Source organism: Rhopalosiphum maidis, chromosome 2 (genome assembly GCF_003676215.2).
Source record: "Rhopalosiphum maidis isolate BTI-1 chromosome 2, ASM367621v3, whole genome shotgun sequence".
Taxonomy (NCBI): domain Eukaryota; kingdom Metazoa; phylum Arthropoda; class Insecta; order Hemiptera; family Aphididae; genus Rhopalosiphum; species Rhopalosiphum maidis.
In genome coordinates this window covers 34,415,574-34,433,417 of record NC_040878.1, presented here as the reverse complement: position 1 = coordinate 34,433,417, position 17,844 = coordinate 34,415,574, and the positions used below count along the sequence as shown (strand labels likewise).

Here is a 17,844-nt window from a genome sequence, read left to right as displayed (position 1 = left end):
TATGATTTAGCAAACCAAAATAAAAATACCTTAAATACTAACCTTGATAATATGCTGACCATGTGTATTTTTGACCACTGAATAGCTTTTCGTTAAACGAAGAACATTGAGTTTCTCGAAAATCGGTATTATTTAAGCAAAGCTGAAAAAAAAAGATTTTAATTAAATATTGTTTAAGTATAGGATTTCTGATAGTTGAGTAGTTAAATACAATATAAATATTTAAATATTTAAAAATAGACTAAACATCATATTCTAATTCGTATTTAAAAATAATTTTATACATTGATGTAATACATCTATAATATCCGGCAACTAATTTTTTACTGATCCGCCACGACTCACAAGTCACATCGCCCATGAAATATTATTTTTCATACATATTTAGACAAGCCTGGCTCTTGTTTTTATGAACATTTTAAAAATGTATTTTATATGAATTACGAATATAAAACAAAGTAGCATTTATGAGCTATGTTATAATGTTATTCTAATATGAGCAGACAGCAGTACGTAATTTTGTGGAAAGAAAATGAAAAATAGCTGGATAAGATGAAATGTTTCCAGGCACGCTGAAATATTATTTTCAATGAGTTGCATTCAAAACAACCTAATTGTCAAACGCATTGTCTCCCGAGTTTTTACGTTCCGATTACCTATGCATACGTCCTTCTATAAATGTCTGTTCAAAATGACAACCCAGTTAAACACGCGTGTCTGCTTGTGTTTTTTTTTCAAATATGATCACTCGTTTATCTTCACCGCCAACAATCTTTACCATAGGATGGCAATTTTTTTGTATGTACCTCCACGTATACATTCTCCGAAACTAATTCACTTTGTATAATTTGAAATAATGTATGTACAATAGCGGGTTTACCGCGTCCACTTAAAAGTTTGATCGCACATGTTGAAACCAACTGCTTTATAATATCGTATTATTATTTATCTGCTATAGTGTACACGGTGGAGTTTACGACCCCCCCCCCTCCTATTGTCGGGTATCGTTTTTGTCGGCATACCATGTGAACCTCTTGTATTTGAATTTTTCAATTTCACACAAGACGGCTTTTTATTAATACGTATTATTGAATTTCCTACTATTAGACGTGATAAAGATTGGCGTGTGTCAAATACCAAGAGAGGGTCGCATGCGTACAACTAAAATGCCATCAACAAAACCGAATGACGGTATTACATTAAATGACGAACGGTGTTGTGTAGTTGAAATGTAGATAAGTACAGCTGTACAATGCGGGGTTACAACAATACCGTGTTAAACATTAAAGATAATATTAATGCGTTCTTTAAGAAAGTCTATGAATGTAAATGTTCATCAGGTGCACCTGAAAGAGCTGTAAGTCAGTGACTATAAGAGAAAAAAATAGAACTGTATTTATTCGTGTTACTGTCACGAAACCCATTCTATGATAACTATGGTCATTCGTGTTCATATTAATTTTAAAATTGTGAAGTAAGTGAATAGTAAAAATAACTCATTTCTTAGTATCTATATTTGCATTAGTATATATGTATACAAATAATATGTACCTATTGTACTTAATGAGTAATGACTATATAGTACATTTACCACAACTAATGTTTTTTTTCAAATTAATTTATAGCTAAACAAAATAATAATACGAATTACAAGACAAATTTAAACCTATGTATAAAATAGATGATAGACGATAGTCTATAGAATATAATAAATGTAAACTATACAATGTACACTATACATATATGTACATACGTGTTGCCTTCCAAGTTCTAAATGTCAAGTATTTTAAAACCCTACGTATTTTTTTCTTTTAAATTAGGTACTTACTTTATTTTTGTTCAATATCAATAGTAGTTAAGAAAGGGTCAGATTCTTAGTTGACCTTTTATTTTTTTCACATAATATTTTCATAATTATCATGATTTTTATTTCAATGAAAATAGTACATTACAATTTAAATATTCCTATATATAATATATTTATATGTATACTATGAACGGTTAGAACTCAACATGTATACAAAAAAATAGTGAAATAGTTTTAATTAAAATAATTTATTATAAATTTATAAATCAAAATAGTTAAATTATTATCTTTGTTACATCAACGATTCTGAAGATGTTTTGGCATCCTGACTGAATCCGTGCTGTGTGTATAGCACACGAATACAGCAACAACAATGTCCAGTCATTCTGACCAATATTCTAAGTCCATATTTTTTTTTCCAGTGATTAAAGCCCTCCTACTGTTTCACCTCAGGTCAATATAAACACACGAAAATACTTTGATTTATTGTGTTGTCCGTGTGGATGCAGGATGCACTGAACGTGTTTATTACGAGACAAATACTTTATTGATACAGACGATACGGTAACAAGCCGATGGTGATTATAAAGGTTATCGAGGTACTTATTGAAAATCAACAACCACATTGCATTGTTACCATATAATTATTTGTAAATATATTATACTCGCATTTTTTTCGCCTCTCCGATAATTACAATCAACTGTAAGAATCGTAACTCCGTACAAGATCGTCGTATGAAGCACCCAGTTATTAATTTAATAAAAGAGATAAGAACTTCGATATAAATATATTATGATTGACTGCTTTGGGCTCACCTGCTTATTACAAACGTGATATCTAGTTTCCTCTGTTAACCCTCTGCATTTAGTGTCCACGTCAGACACTCGTTTTAAACGTTGTCTCTTGTAAAAAACATTCCTATGATATAAACAAAAAAAATAAAATCCATTAAACATAATATGAATAATATTATGGAGCTATTTAATTTTAAAACCGATAGTTTCAATTGTTTCAAAACTTATAAGTTATTTAAAGCTAAACATAAATTGTTACTAGGAAATATTTTAAACTTAATATTATAACTTCTTAGCATACAAATATTAATATAATTTTTTATTTCTAAATATTATCTTGATAATAAATACGTTGAATAGATTATAATTATACTAAAAATATTGTTTAGCTACGCAAATACAAATTTTTTCTACGGACTATAACTTGAAATTAAAGAAAATAAAGAAAAATTATTTATAAATATGTATAATTATTAAAATTATTTCTATACAATTAAAATATTTTAAATAAAAATATCTTTGCTAATAAATCAACTTATAAATAATAATAATAATAATTTACGAACAAATAAATTAATCCTCATTAAAAAAAAATTCTTTTAGAAACTCGATAAAATTATCAAAAAACCTATTATGTACCTATTATATTTTTGAATCCCCATTTATAAATGTCTATTATTCAAATTTTATCATGAATATTTATTTTTTTTTTTAATCCTGGTTAATTTTGTCACAAAAATTTGTATGAAACTACAAACAGTATAGTTTTTTTGCAACGTACAAATTAATACAAAAAAAGTAAAAATATTCTAAATACTTCATATAAAAAATAAATAATGCGTAAATTGCCATTTAAAAAAATAACAAAAAATGTAAATTTGATTAAATATATATATAATAATAATGTACCTATTATTATTAATTTTCTAAGCATTTATTTCAGAAAAATTATTGAAGACATTAAACAAAGAGCCATGACTATATTAGACGGTATTCTGATTTTTTTAAAGGTATAGTAAGACTTCTTCATACTCGAAAAAGCATTTACAGAAAAATATTTAAAGAAAAAATCATTGTAAGTGCTTTTACTAAGTTTATGAATAATATATGTCAAGTACCATCAACCTCTATACATTCCCTAAACTTCACATGTATATTTTTACAACATATCGAAAAACTAAATAAAAACATAATATTAAATCGAGATCCGAATTTGATTTAAATAAAAATATATCTTATGACATGCCGTTGGCGCCTGACTGACAAGATTCTTTTGATTTATCAAATATATTATAACCAAACGCATTAACGGATTGACTCGGGGTGCATATGAAAATAAAAACGAACTTAAACTTCTTAAACTTGTATAGTTGTATATCGTATGAAATGTTTGAAAAAGTTATTTTATTTTTGCCCAGTCATTATTTTATATTACATTCGTAGTGTACATTATAAAACTAATTTAAAATTTTGTAGGGAGTATTTTTCTTTTTTTTCTTTTTAATAACAATATCACCGAACTACTTTGGAAGGTCAATACTCGAATAACGCCGACCGGTCGGATGTAGTATCATTTTTTTAAGTGGCCGTATTAAAACGTGAAATCGTATGGTTTTACACTACAAAAATAGAACGAAGGGAAAAAATAACAAGGCGGGTTTATAAGTATTACCCGGCATATAAGCATAATAGGGTGTATCACATGCCGTGATGTACACGCGTATTAATGACAGTAATGTTGGGTTCCAGGCAATGGTTTATTATTTGAACCAGCACCTAAACGATCAATTAGGGAGGTGGATCGTCATGTTATTACAATATAAATGCCATATAAAGTGCTAGAAAAATGTAAACATAAAATAAAATTAGTATAGAAAATATTCAATGACCTGTGTATTTATTTATACTTGTAAACATAAAAACACCTTTAAGATTCTGATAACATATTGTGGTATAACAATCATATTATTATTATAGATATGCATATATATATATATACATATACTATGTTTATTGTTTATACTTAAATCCACTAACACAAATTGGCCATAACTATTTGTATTCATCCACTATTATTTACTAATTTATCTATAATAGCCAGTAGATAATAAAATAAATCGATTGTTACTGGATTTATCCTAATATACCTAAACATATTCGTAGTTACAATAATATATTACAACAGAAGTTTTATCAGACAAATTTAATTTAATGCTTTTATTGATATTAGTATAATATTGAACATAAATCCAATTACTGTATTAAATACAATAATTATCTTTATTCATTTTATTTTAATTTCATCTAAATTAAGTACAGTTAAATTAATTTAAACAACTACTACTGATTGGTAATGTATATTATATATATAATGGTTAAAACTATTACCTTTGTATAACAGTAGATTTTCGTACACATTGTCTTGTTTGTTTGGTGACGCCTAGACCACATGATGTAGAACAAGGAGTCCACGGTGACCACGGTGACCATTCTCCCCAATCATTCGTATCATTTGTTTTCCACGTAGAATTCATATTGAAATCAGTGACATTATCATTACCAAAAATCTATAAAACATATTTTATTTTTCAAACACTTGAATTTAAAAATTATTAATACAAAATGTTTTTTTTTTAGTTAAATTTAAAATAGTCGTTTCCAGTAGGTAACAGTTAGGTAAGGTTTAATACAATATAAAGTAATGCACGGTTAGCAAGAAGTTTTTTTTAATTAATAGCTTAAAATGTAAAATTAACTATATAACAGTAATATTATTGTATTTTGTTTATATTTTAATAAAAAAAAATATAAACAAATTTTAAGTAGGAATGGCCTGTGAACTATAATTATGAATAAAAATAAACGATATAATTCTATACATTGTATCTAAGTTATAAATCAAATAGCAAATTTAATAGATAAAAATTTTATATCTTATATACAAATATTTTAACTTAATAAATAATAAAATAATTTAATAATTTTAGAAAATATTTCTACCCTGAAAATTTACAAACATAAAAAATTGTGCATTTAATTATGCGATTTTGCAACAGGAATTTATGGTTATGTACTTATATTTAGTTTTAGATTCATAATAATTTAAATTAATTTTAAATGAAAATACATTTTAATATTTATATTTAACTAATTACATTAAACCAATTAAATAAACCTATGCATATTAAACATATTTTAAACACAATTGATGGTTTTTGATTAATCATTATTCGTTAAGTTAAAAATAAATAACTAAGCATGCATAGTAATTTTATAAAATATGAAAGTTTTTAATAAAAAAATAAATAAATCTAAATAGATTGTTTTTTTTGTTATTTATAAAACAAAACACAAAATATTCAGAGTAATGTAAACGATGGCGTTCTATATGAGATGTACGATTTTAAAACAAAAGGAAAAATAAACATCAACACATCTTTGTCTCGTTAATGTTCTATTATCTACCTATACGTCGTTGCGTTGTATAATATAGTCATCGTCGTTTGTCTCTATCTAATTGAAATCATTCAAAAACCAATTAAACTATTGACCGAGCACGCGGTAAGTGTAAACGATAAATTTACTATTTACATTCAGATGGGTGGTTTTATTTTAATAAATATACTTGAAATAAATAATAATACGATTTTTAATTTTTTTCTTCGACAAAAAAACCAAAACATATTATATACGTATACAACTAATAGACAATATTGATTAGTTCCAATCAACCGAGGTATATACAGGTCCTCTGAGCACACGAGGACATATATATTAAATAATATGTTTATAAGTATATATGTATAAGCGATGTGAACATCGGGTGTGGGCGTTTATGTTTATTAATGCGCACGGACACGACGGCTCACGGTCCACCGATCTGTCCCCTAACAAGGTATATAATATTATAGTCGCCGATGGGCGCCTGCCTGCAACTACTCCAGCAAGACGGCGGCGCTCGCTCGTACACATCCAAACGTACAGTAAAATGCAATATATACACACGTTATAAATTATAATATATAGTATGATAATACGCATTATATATTAATATTATGCACACACAAACCATATATATACCTATATTTGCATACATTTATATCTTGTCGAAACACGTTCAACCCATGCAGAAAGAATAAGATAAAATATGTAAAAAGAAACTTGTGCAAACACTACAATATATAACAAATGTAACAGTTTAGACGAGCCAAAAAGGCAAATTAATAAGACTGCGTGTCGTGGGTATATTATGTATGAGTGTATATTTCATTAGATGTATTCAGTTACGGGTCAATGATCAACAGCGCGACAATCATATATACTTAGCATTCTGAACACTTCCTGTACACGGCTCTCGCAAATGATATGATGAATGAAATATTGAAAATATATAATACACAATCGGGATGCTTTTTATCGAGTACCAAAATTGGAGAACAATAGGCACAAACTCACAATGATCGAATAAAAACAATGAATTCGGTGACAAAACCCTTATGGTGGGAGGAAGTGTGTTACTATATTTAATTTTAAACGCTGGATTAATAAATTTCAATATACCTTGTAAATTCTTGGCGCCGTCGTAGCAATGCGAATAAAGCAATTGCAATTTGTTTAAAAAGGAAATTTTAAAAATAATATATTACTTAAATTATGAAAAATACTATTTTTAAAAAATTTTTTAAAACTAATAATTATAAATATTTTATATGCATAAACTGGTTACCTTTAGCAATGTTTAATGTAATATAGATAAATATATAAATGATATAAATGTTAAAAGAATCGTTAGATTATAAAATTAAAATTTAAAATCTATACTTCCATGTTTTATAATTTATAGAAACAATAACTTTGAAAAAAATTATTTATATATCTTTTTAAACTTAAAATTGTATAAAATATTACCACTTAATTTTTCTAACCAATTTCTTATTAATATTTATATTTAAACACATATTGACATTTAAAATGTAATTTTTATAATAAAAAAGTTAAGTAATGACAATATTTGTAAAATAATTGTACAATTTTAACATTAATATAAGTTTTTTTATAAATTATTGTATACTTTAAACTTACATAAAATCAATAATAGTAGGTATCTGGTATTTTTATAGAAAAACATATTTTAACATTAATTCATTTGAGAGGATACCATGCTAATACACATGCATTAGGTCGTTATTTTTGTATTTTTACAGTTCACATGTGTAGTGTACATTAGGCGTATTATGCTCAATTTATATTCCACCTTTCAGATAAACTTTTGTCTTACTTTTAATGTTAAAGTAAATTTACCTTATTAAAAAATTAAATACAATAACATTATTCATACTACCTTGCCAGATATTTTAATTTTAAAACGATTTCTAAGTATTTTTCTATGTATAGCATTTATATATATATACACGAGTATATAATGTAAATACTATCTATTTATCTATTAAAAACAACAAAAATATGTTAGAAAATATGCAGAACGTAAATTTAGTATTTTATGTGTGTTTAAGACAAAGACAACAAATGTGCATAGCGTTCTCTTAAATTTAAGGGCAAAAATAAAATAATAAATGCATAGATATTAACAAATAACAGTTTTATTTTAATAAAGAGTTATTGGTAAAATTGAAATAATATTTTGCATATATTATATGATGATATGTACCTATTTTATAATTCCAATAAATGATATCAAAATACAATTGTTAATGTTAAATCTGATTATGTATTAAAAAAATAATGTATTTTTTATCGTGCTGTTTTTAATAGAATGGACGTCTTTGAAAAATACACGAATCAATAAATATAAAATATAATATGTAAATGTTAACATTAGTTTTTGAGGTTTAAGACTGGTACAAAAATTAAATACAAATTTGCATACATTATAAAAACGTCAATAACCACTATAACACGCCCTTCGTGTGTAAGTGACGTATGTTTTTTTTTAATTGTATCGAAAATAGATATGTCGCCGGTGAAGTGAAATTTGATAAATTAAAAAGAAAAAATGCTCTGTTATAAATGGAATCATAAGCGGACCTGTCAACATTGACAAACTACCAGTCATGGCTCACTGGATTGACAAAATATAATAGGGACAAAAAACAACATTGGATCCGGTCCAACCTTTTAATACGAAATTATTCCGCCCAAATAACAGTAATACGCTCTCGATACACGACCATCTCGCCGAGTCAGATCATTTGAACTGTATTACTCTATAATAAACCGAATTCCATTTGGCCAAGAATACCTATACCGCAAAACCTAAGATTATAGATATTCATATAAATAACTCGATTCTACAAACGTACAAACAACAAATCAACTTTCCTCAAACTTCTAAATTAAACAAAACTAAAAATAGATTCTGATAGATTTATTTTTAGATACTTACTTGATTTATAGTAAATAATCTATAGCGATTTTTGATCTTATAATCAACTAAATAAGGTACCCATATAAAGAAAATTATAAAATTATAAATTTCAAGACTTCCAGACTTCAAGTTTAAAGTAATTTCAAATATACATTTCTCTATATGTGTACAAATATGCAAAATTATGTATACATATTCTTAAAAAAAAATATTAAATCTACGTAGAAATATACATATTATATTATTATGAATTTTTATGAATACAGAACAGTATGTTCGTATTTAACTGTATAATAAAAACACTAGAAACCATAGATGTAAAAAAAACATAATTAGATTAGCATAAGAGTAGGAAGCATCTTTAACATTAGCATATGAAGTTAAATAATAATTACTAATATGTTGTGTAAATAACAAAAAAATATGATTTCTTTTATTAATTGTTATCGATTTTCAAAACTCTATAATTAATTTTGTATTCAAAATTAATTTAAAAAATCCCCAAATTGAATTATTCAAATATTAAAAATTAATAATCGTAATTGTTATTAATAAATTTACTTTTTTTAAGTATTTTAAGAAATGATCGCCAGCAGTGATTTTGTTCGTCGTTTCCGTCTTCCAATGTGCCCGAAAGACCTGTTACCTGTTGTTGTCGGAATGATATCTACGACCTCCGTGGATGCAGTTTCTCCGCATTAAAACATTATAAATTTGACTTATCCAAAGTGCGTTATCAGAACAGAATCGTTATGACAACGAGCAACCCACGTGCAGAGATCTTAATAACTGACGGTAATGAAGAAATTAAAAAAAAACTTTAAAAACCCATACGCCCGCAGCGCGAAACCTGTAACCGACCCCCGCGTCACCAACTGAGCTGACGACGACCGCGACGGTTAAATTAGCTTTCCACCTAGGCATAAATCATCTAGACGACTTAAAGAAACGTAAACAAATCGTGTGCGTGTGCGTGCAGTGTGTACACATTTTATTTCCAATCGTATTATACATTTTCGTCTTTCCAAAACACGTAATGATGAGCGCGTGAAAATATTATAATAATTTAATACTTATAATATATTCTCAGCGTCCGTCATAATATATTACTTAGCAATCGTGTGTAAAAAGCAAAAACACATGGATAGTTCGTGACACTTAATCGTAGCAGTTCGCGTGTCTGTCGCGATTATACTACTGTTTGGACATTAATCGTTTATGAAACTAATAAAATGCAAAAAATCCGTGACAAATTGAATTGAATACCAAAACAGAGTTCTATAAAAAAAAAACTAGTAGCCGCAATGGTTCATTTGCATAATACGCGCTACGCCGCTACGGACCTCATATAGGTACATCTCACATAATATATAATATAATATATATATCTTTGACGGGGTTACTCTAAGCTACTGAAAATGAAGACCGATTGTTTACGAATTATTGATCATTCAAACAGAATTACGTTTAAAAAGCTGTTTGACTACCTTCATATATTACTACAATTAGTACAATAATATACGATGAATGTCCTATGCGATCAGCTACGATATGATAATAATTTAATAGGTACTGGAATATTTTGACGGTTTCGGGTACCTAATTCTTACCACAGTTGTAGCTAAATAAAAAAAAAACATTTGAATAAATAACATCAATTATAAATTATTGATTTAAAAAAAAGAAAACACATAGTTAAAGTTTATGGAGTACTGTAATCTAAGCAAACTCTAACCTCTACTTACTTTCTTTTATAAGTATTCATTGGTTTTCATGGAAATATTTCTTTGTGATAACAGTTCAGCAAATAATAAAATTCGCAATCGTCTCTTTAAAGACACTAATCACGTACAATCATATTATATTTTTAATGAGATTTTCATATTAATTATGTATTTATATAAATTACAACATTTTTATATAAGTACAGTTACTTAAGTATTTAAATTTTAAATATAGCAATCGAAGTTATTTAAATAGTTCAATGTATACATCGATACATATTTTATTATATATTATACACGTATCCCTTAAATAGATATACCTATAGAAAATACTTTAACGAAGAATTATTAATAAAATATATAAATAAAACTTTCTTGACTATCCAAGGTCGTTTATCGTTGTAACGTCGCCTATAATTTTTGTTCATTATTTACTTCAATTACTTATTTATCTTAAGCGAGCGAAAGATACTTCAAGTGCAATGACTTTCTAATGAGCAGTTTTAATTCCAAGAAGAAGTTATCACTGGTTTGACAATCCATTGACTCACGTTGTGTCTCTCTCCATAAGTAAATATTGCATAAGTATTTCTTTTCTCATTCGACATTACACACCCGTTGAGGTGGTTAATTATTTTTTTTAGTTATTTACTAGATTTATTATTGGTGATACGCTATACAAGTAGTATAAAATCATAAACAAGTAATTTCAAATACAATATCAAAATATTAAAAAACGCCTCCCCCTAACTTGATTGTTTTCTGTAGTGAATTACGTACTCGTATATAAACATTATTGTACACATACTATGTTCTGTAATATCATAAAACTATAAGACCATAAAAACTAAAAAGCTTATTTTTCCAGACGATATGTATATGCATTACTATTATTACATAAAAATATATGTAATAACTCAATATAATATGACCGAAATCATGCATCCAATAATCTAAAACTATAAATCTCACATATATGTATAATTATTTTTATATTATTGAAATAAATAGTATTTTAAATTTTAAATTATACCACAACCACATTATTTATTAAGTAAAAAAATGAGTATGTAAAATTGCCTTAAATTTAAAAGGCTATAATATATATAATTATTATGATACATTAAGTACAAAGTTATCAAGAATAAAACGATCATCTTATATTAAAAAATGCGTATCAATACATAAATTAATAAATGCATAATAATAAAAGTAATCCGTCTCCTTTTATGTAACCTACTAATTCATATATTTTCTCGTTTTACATTAATATCAAATGTTTTAAACAGATGTTTAGTAATTACTTACTGCAATTAATCCTGGCTGGATTGAATGTCTTTTAGAACGGGTAAATCCTGGATTATGAGCTTGAGTCAAGATTAACGATATTATTAATAACCTGTAAAAGAATAATGTAACGGATTAATAAAAATAACAAAAGCAATCCATTTTAAGACGACCAAAAAAATATTAAAAGTTAATGTAGATAAGGGTATACACAAATTTGAATGTACCTAATCGTAAGAAAATACCAATTTTAATTGCTTACTCAAATACCTAACATAAGATATAAATAAATACATTACTTTTTTTTTAATATTTAAAAATGTAAATTTTAATAAATTAAAATATATTGTAGGTATGCTTAACTTAATTAATTTTTAATAAAGAAAACTAACTTTTTAAGGTGTACTATTCTAACGTAATCGACAATAAAGTCAACTGTATTTATTTCATGTATGCATATTAATTGAACATCAATGTTCAAAACTTTCTGAATCGGAAGCATTTCAATTTTTCTATAACATTTATTATTTTCGCACAAAATTATAGTAAATTATATAATTTGTTTTGACACATCATCATAATACGAGAATGCATCTTGTAACATAGACACGAAAAAAATGGAAGTGGAGAATAAATACCGTCAAAACGCCCACTGTTTCCGACACTATATGCAGAAAACACTACAATTGTCGATTCACACGCGAAGTAAACATTTTTGATTTGTACGATTTATATTTTATTTTGGCCACTGGCATTTCAAGAAAAATAGATGAAGGCGTCCATTTTATGCCGACGCCCACGTGCTACTTCCCCGGGTTGCATACATCTTTTAGAAATATTTTCAACTGCTACTTGTCCAGTTATTAACAACCTAGTCCTGTCAAACATTGTATATATAGACAAAGCCGAACAATATTTATTATTCTAGACATTAGTAACATTCAGATTTAAATTATATTATTTTATTTATAGGCTATAACATATTTCGAAGCTAGAAAATTCATAATACTAGGTATGCTATAACTTAAAAACTGTAATCATAGATCAACTAATAACTCGATATTAGTTCAAGATAAAATAATAGATTCTTTATTTAAATACCATTTAAAATTTTCATCATAGTTATTATATAATAAATTATAATTTAATATTAAATAAAATTGTTTTAAAATGTATAATACTTACATAGCCTTGATTGCATTGCATATTTCAAATAATTTGTTGATACTTAATAAGTATTCCGCATAATATTATAACATTGTTAACAATTATTGTGCAGCATAACTATTTGAATAGATTTTTTTTAACTATTTCGAACAATCCAACCACTTAGCGGTTCTCAATTTTTGTTCAAGAAACCCTTAAGACTTAAAAAATCTAACCACAAAAAATCAGGAAGTCAATTTTAAACTAATTTCACGCAATTCAATTAAAAATGATACATTTGATTTCATTTAGATGTGCCCGTGGAGCCACTGGAGCCCCTAAAATACTAATGTATAGTAATGTAGTTAAGAGCTCCAATGACTACAATTTAAGAACCACAATTGAATAATAAATAAAGATATTCTAAATTTATAAAATTTTAAATTGTATACACTCATAATTTAATCTAAAATTTTAGTTTGAGCTAGTCGTCTAGACAGTATATATTATGAAAATAACTCCCCATATAGTATATTGACAGTTTAATATATTAAATATTAATGTTACGAATGTATTGTTAATGTTTTTCATTTTTTTAAACGAAATTAGTTAAATATGTATATTGTAAAATATATGAATACCTACTTATCAGCAAAACTGTAAAAGTATAATAATCTTTCACAATAGTTTTGAGACATTTATAATATCTAGTGATAATTTATGTAAATTGAACTGCTCGTGTGTATCGACCAGAGACCAAAGTATATTTAAAAGTACCTACACGTTACACGTAAATTTAAACTATAAAATATATATTATACGCTGATATATTTCTAAATTTCTTTTAATATTAGTATAACCTCTCATGTTTCATATTTACATAATAAAAAATAGTAATAACTAACGTCTGCTAAATCTATTTTAAACGTAAAACGATGTTATAGGTTATAAGTGTTATAACTTTTTACAATAAAATTATAAATATTATAACAAATGAATGGTACATAACTAATCTGTATCTTATGTTTACAAAAATCAGTATACCTATATATAAAATACATATTATATTATAACCTACTAGAAGGTAAAAATTAGACGTTTTAAATTTGGTACACCCACCTATTCCGTGTGAACCATATCATTATCCGAAGTCGATAAGTGGCGCTTGGACTGCAATTTGCCCAACTATAATATAATATTAGATCAAATAACAACACAATGTAAGCCGCTAAGTTACGATTGGAATTTTGAGTAATAGGAGCATATTCACACACACACACACACACACACACACACACACACGTCATATATATATTCATTTAGTTACCTGTAATAATATTACTATTAATCAAAGTCGTGATGATAAATAATAAGTGTCTTACATCCTATAAAAGATCTACATTTTTTACTTAATTTCCCAAAGTAATATTTTAAATAGTTATACTACTATTATACATACTATTATTATTAAACTATGAAGTGCGTATAGGTACACTGAAATTTAATAGGAATATAAATAAATATTTTTTTTTATTTGTTGGTAATAATAATCTAATCTTTATAAAATGTAGTTATAGATGTACATTGTAACCAATGTCCAATACTGTATTTAACACAACTTTCTAATATAAATCTATAATTTTATCATTCTGTAATTACTAAGTTTATCACAGCACTTGCAATACATATTAAACGTTTAAAATATATCCGGTTTATACAACACGTTAGAATAAGCGAATGCCACCAAATTACTCAATACATATAATGTATATACTATGCATATTGTCTATAAAGACAAATATGGGTATATCGTATATAGCTTATAAGCTATACATAATATATTAAGTAGTTTATATATTTACTTTATCTAAAATTAGAATTTTATAGTAAGCCCTCGGTTCAACTGTTTAAGAACCCTTTGCAACATAACTTGAATTTGGTTTTGAATTTTATGTAAATATAGAAAGTGAGTGACACTAATCTCTATGGTTATTAATTATTATTTTTATGCGGTCGACTATCTATTCAAAATAACTTTACTATACATGTTATATTAAAAATTGTGCGAAAACTCTTATTAATAGTATGTACTTATACGGTTAAATAATATGGATATGATACAAAATCATATTATATATCAAAGAATTGGTGTGGTATTGTAGTAGGCAAATTTATACTATAAAATTAAATACAATTGATCAATATTTTATTTTTCTCATTCACTTTATTTTACATTTTAATATTCATGTAAACTCATTTTACATAAACATATGTATGATAATAATTATTAAAGATATACTTAATCTAATAAGTATTAATAAATATATCACATAATACATTAATTTTTTTATTTTCTTCTTAATTTAATACCTATAATAATATTAATAAATATTAATTGTCGTCTGAATTTTTAGTTCAATTCTATATTGTAATATTTTAAACGGTTATATTACTATTTATCTACCTATTTCTCACTCTAAAAATTATATACCGTAGTTTATAAAAAAGGATACTTTTTATATTTGTAATAACCTTCCAGATTTAAATTATATTACTTCAATTATTATTTATTTGCGATGGATATAGTTGTTTCATTTTTTTAAATTATATTTTTAAATTACTAAAACAATATTGATCAAAACAAAAATAACCACATCTTTACTTATAAGTCTATGTAAAATACTAAAACCAAATGCTTATTATTTAGTTATAAAAAATAAAGTTAACACGATGTTATCAATTAAATGTAGTTATATATTATATATATAACTATAAATACTGTCTGCGTCCTTTACATTATTTTTAAAATCTATAAAATAATTATCACTAATATCCTTGCGGGCAAATGTAAATATTTAAAGAAGTTCTTAAAAACTAGACGTTGAAAATGTCGTAATTTGATACAAACGCATTAAATATATTCTCTATTACTATACTATTTTAGATTTTAATAGGCAAAGTGTTTGTATTAATTATTATATTATCTTATGTTTTATTGTTTTCCATATCACGTATAGATCTACATGAAAACATCAATGAAAACGTGACGAGTGCCAATATTACACAATTTCGATGTTGTAGTTCGCACATCAACAATACAACAATTATTACAACATAAAGTATTAAAAACATATCTTTTGACCTATCTAACACAATATAAATAAAAAATCTCATAAAATTAAGGTACTGATTTAAGATTACAAGTAAAACACATACACAAAATATTATTTTATTGGAAATAAAATTTGATCACTGATTAGAAAAAAGTTTTCAAAATTAAATAATTAGAAATTTTGCATTATATAGAGCGTGCCTTGAAGAATTATTATCATATAAACTTGTTACTTATAGATAAATTTAAATTATTTATGCTTAAAATAAAATTGATATTACTACACATAAATAAAAATAGTAATTATGTATTATAACATGTTAAAACTATTAGTTCGAATTAAATTAAAAAATTTCAAATCCAACATTTTAGTGTGCATTATGCACACATTATTTTATGTCTCATTTTAAGCAATTGAAATTTAAAATATTTCATACACTATCAATATTCAATTTATTATAATATATGAAGTGTATTAAAAATAAAAAATACTTTATACATTCTTCAATTTTTTATTACGTAAATACAATATTTTATAAAAATAGATCGTATAAAACCTAAAGGTCTGGTATTTTACTATATTATCACAGGCGGTTTTATTTGATTAACACGACAATTTAATGCAATTAAAAAACCAAACAAATACACATCTATACTAGTACCAACATTTTGAAAACTGTTATTAAGTACCTATAAACAGTAAAAATATATATAATTGACCCCACGTTAAATACAAATTACATCTTGTTCACGGCTATGGTTTAGGAACATGTCAACAAACACTATGTTGTGTTTATTGAGTTAAATGGAAACGGTTAGATAATAGTTAGGTAGGTAATTGACTATTATCATTTTTAATATCTAATAACAGACAAAATATTACAAGATCGAGCTATGGACACAAGTGGCAAACTTAAACATACCCTATAACGAACCTATCGGCTATCCAATTTTTTCATTTACGAGAATTTAAATTTTGGAGGCTTCAATAATTACCATAAGTTATTATAAAAATAAAATAATTATAATATAATATATGTTAAATGAAAATTAAAGTTATAATAATATAATATTATGTAAATTGTAAATTAATAGAAATATAAAAACATCAAAATCCATAATAATATTCAAAATAAATATTGTATGCCTATACCTGAATATTTAAAAAGAAAATCTTTGTAAGAAGTAAGCATTGATAATAGGTACTTTGTAATGTGTATATTTTGAATAAATAAAACAAATATACATTACAGAAGATATACATATAGATATTGCTAACAATTTCGTAGGTATTATTTTCATTTGTTATTTTCTCATATTTCATTTTAACTTATCGTATTCATTAGTTCTTTTAAGAAAAGATTTAAATAGGAATTAAATAGATTAACCTTGAATTGATGTTATAAATAGGTTAGGTTATATATGTATTTAGAATCACATTTAACTTCATAAATTATCATGATACGACACCTAGGCATACACTATACAGTACCTAGTACCTAATCGTTTTTTGAACACAAACATTTGCAAAATTCATAATTTATGATTTACCTTTAATAACATAATACAATTATATTATGTATAGGCG

At 25.5% G+C, this 17,844-nt stretch overlaps 1 protein-coding gene across 1 annotated transcript in view; it reads right to left on the bottom strand.

The window, feature by feature from the left end:
- LOC113553345 (thrombospondin type-1 domain-containing protein 4) overlaps positions 1-17,844 on the bottom strand; it is a 59,805-nt gene that overhangs the window by 37,814 nt on the left and 4,147 nt on the right. Inside the window, exons 2-5 of the mRNA XM_026956642.1 lie at positions 12,020-12,110; positions 4,991-5,169; positions 2,624-2,726; positions 43-142 (exon numbers count right to left, since the gene is read on the bottom strand). Of these exons, the coding sequence (XP_026812443.1) occupies positions 43-142; positions 2,624-2,726; positions 4,991-5,169; positions 12,020-12,110 (473 nt within the window). The remainder of the gene's footprint in view (positions 1-42; positions 143-2,623; positions 2,727-4,990; positions 5,170-12,019; positions 12,111-17,844) is intronic.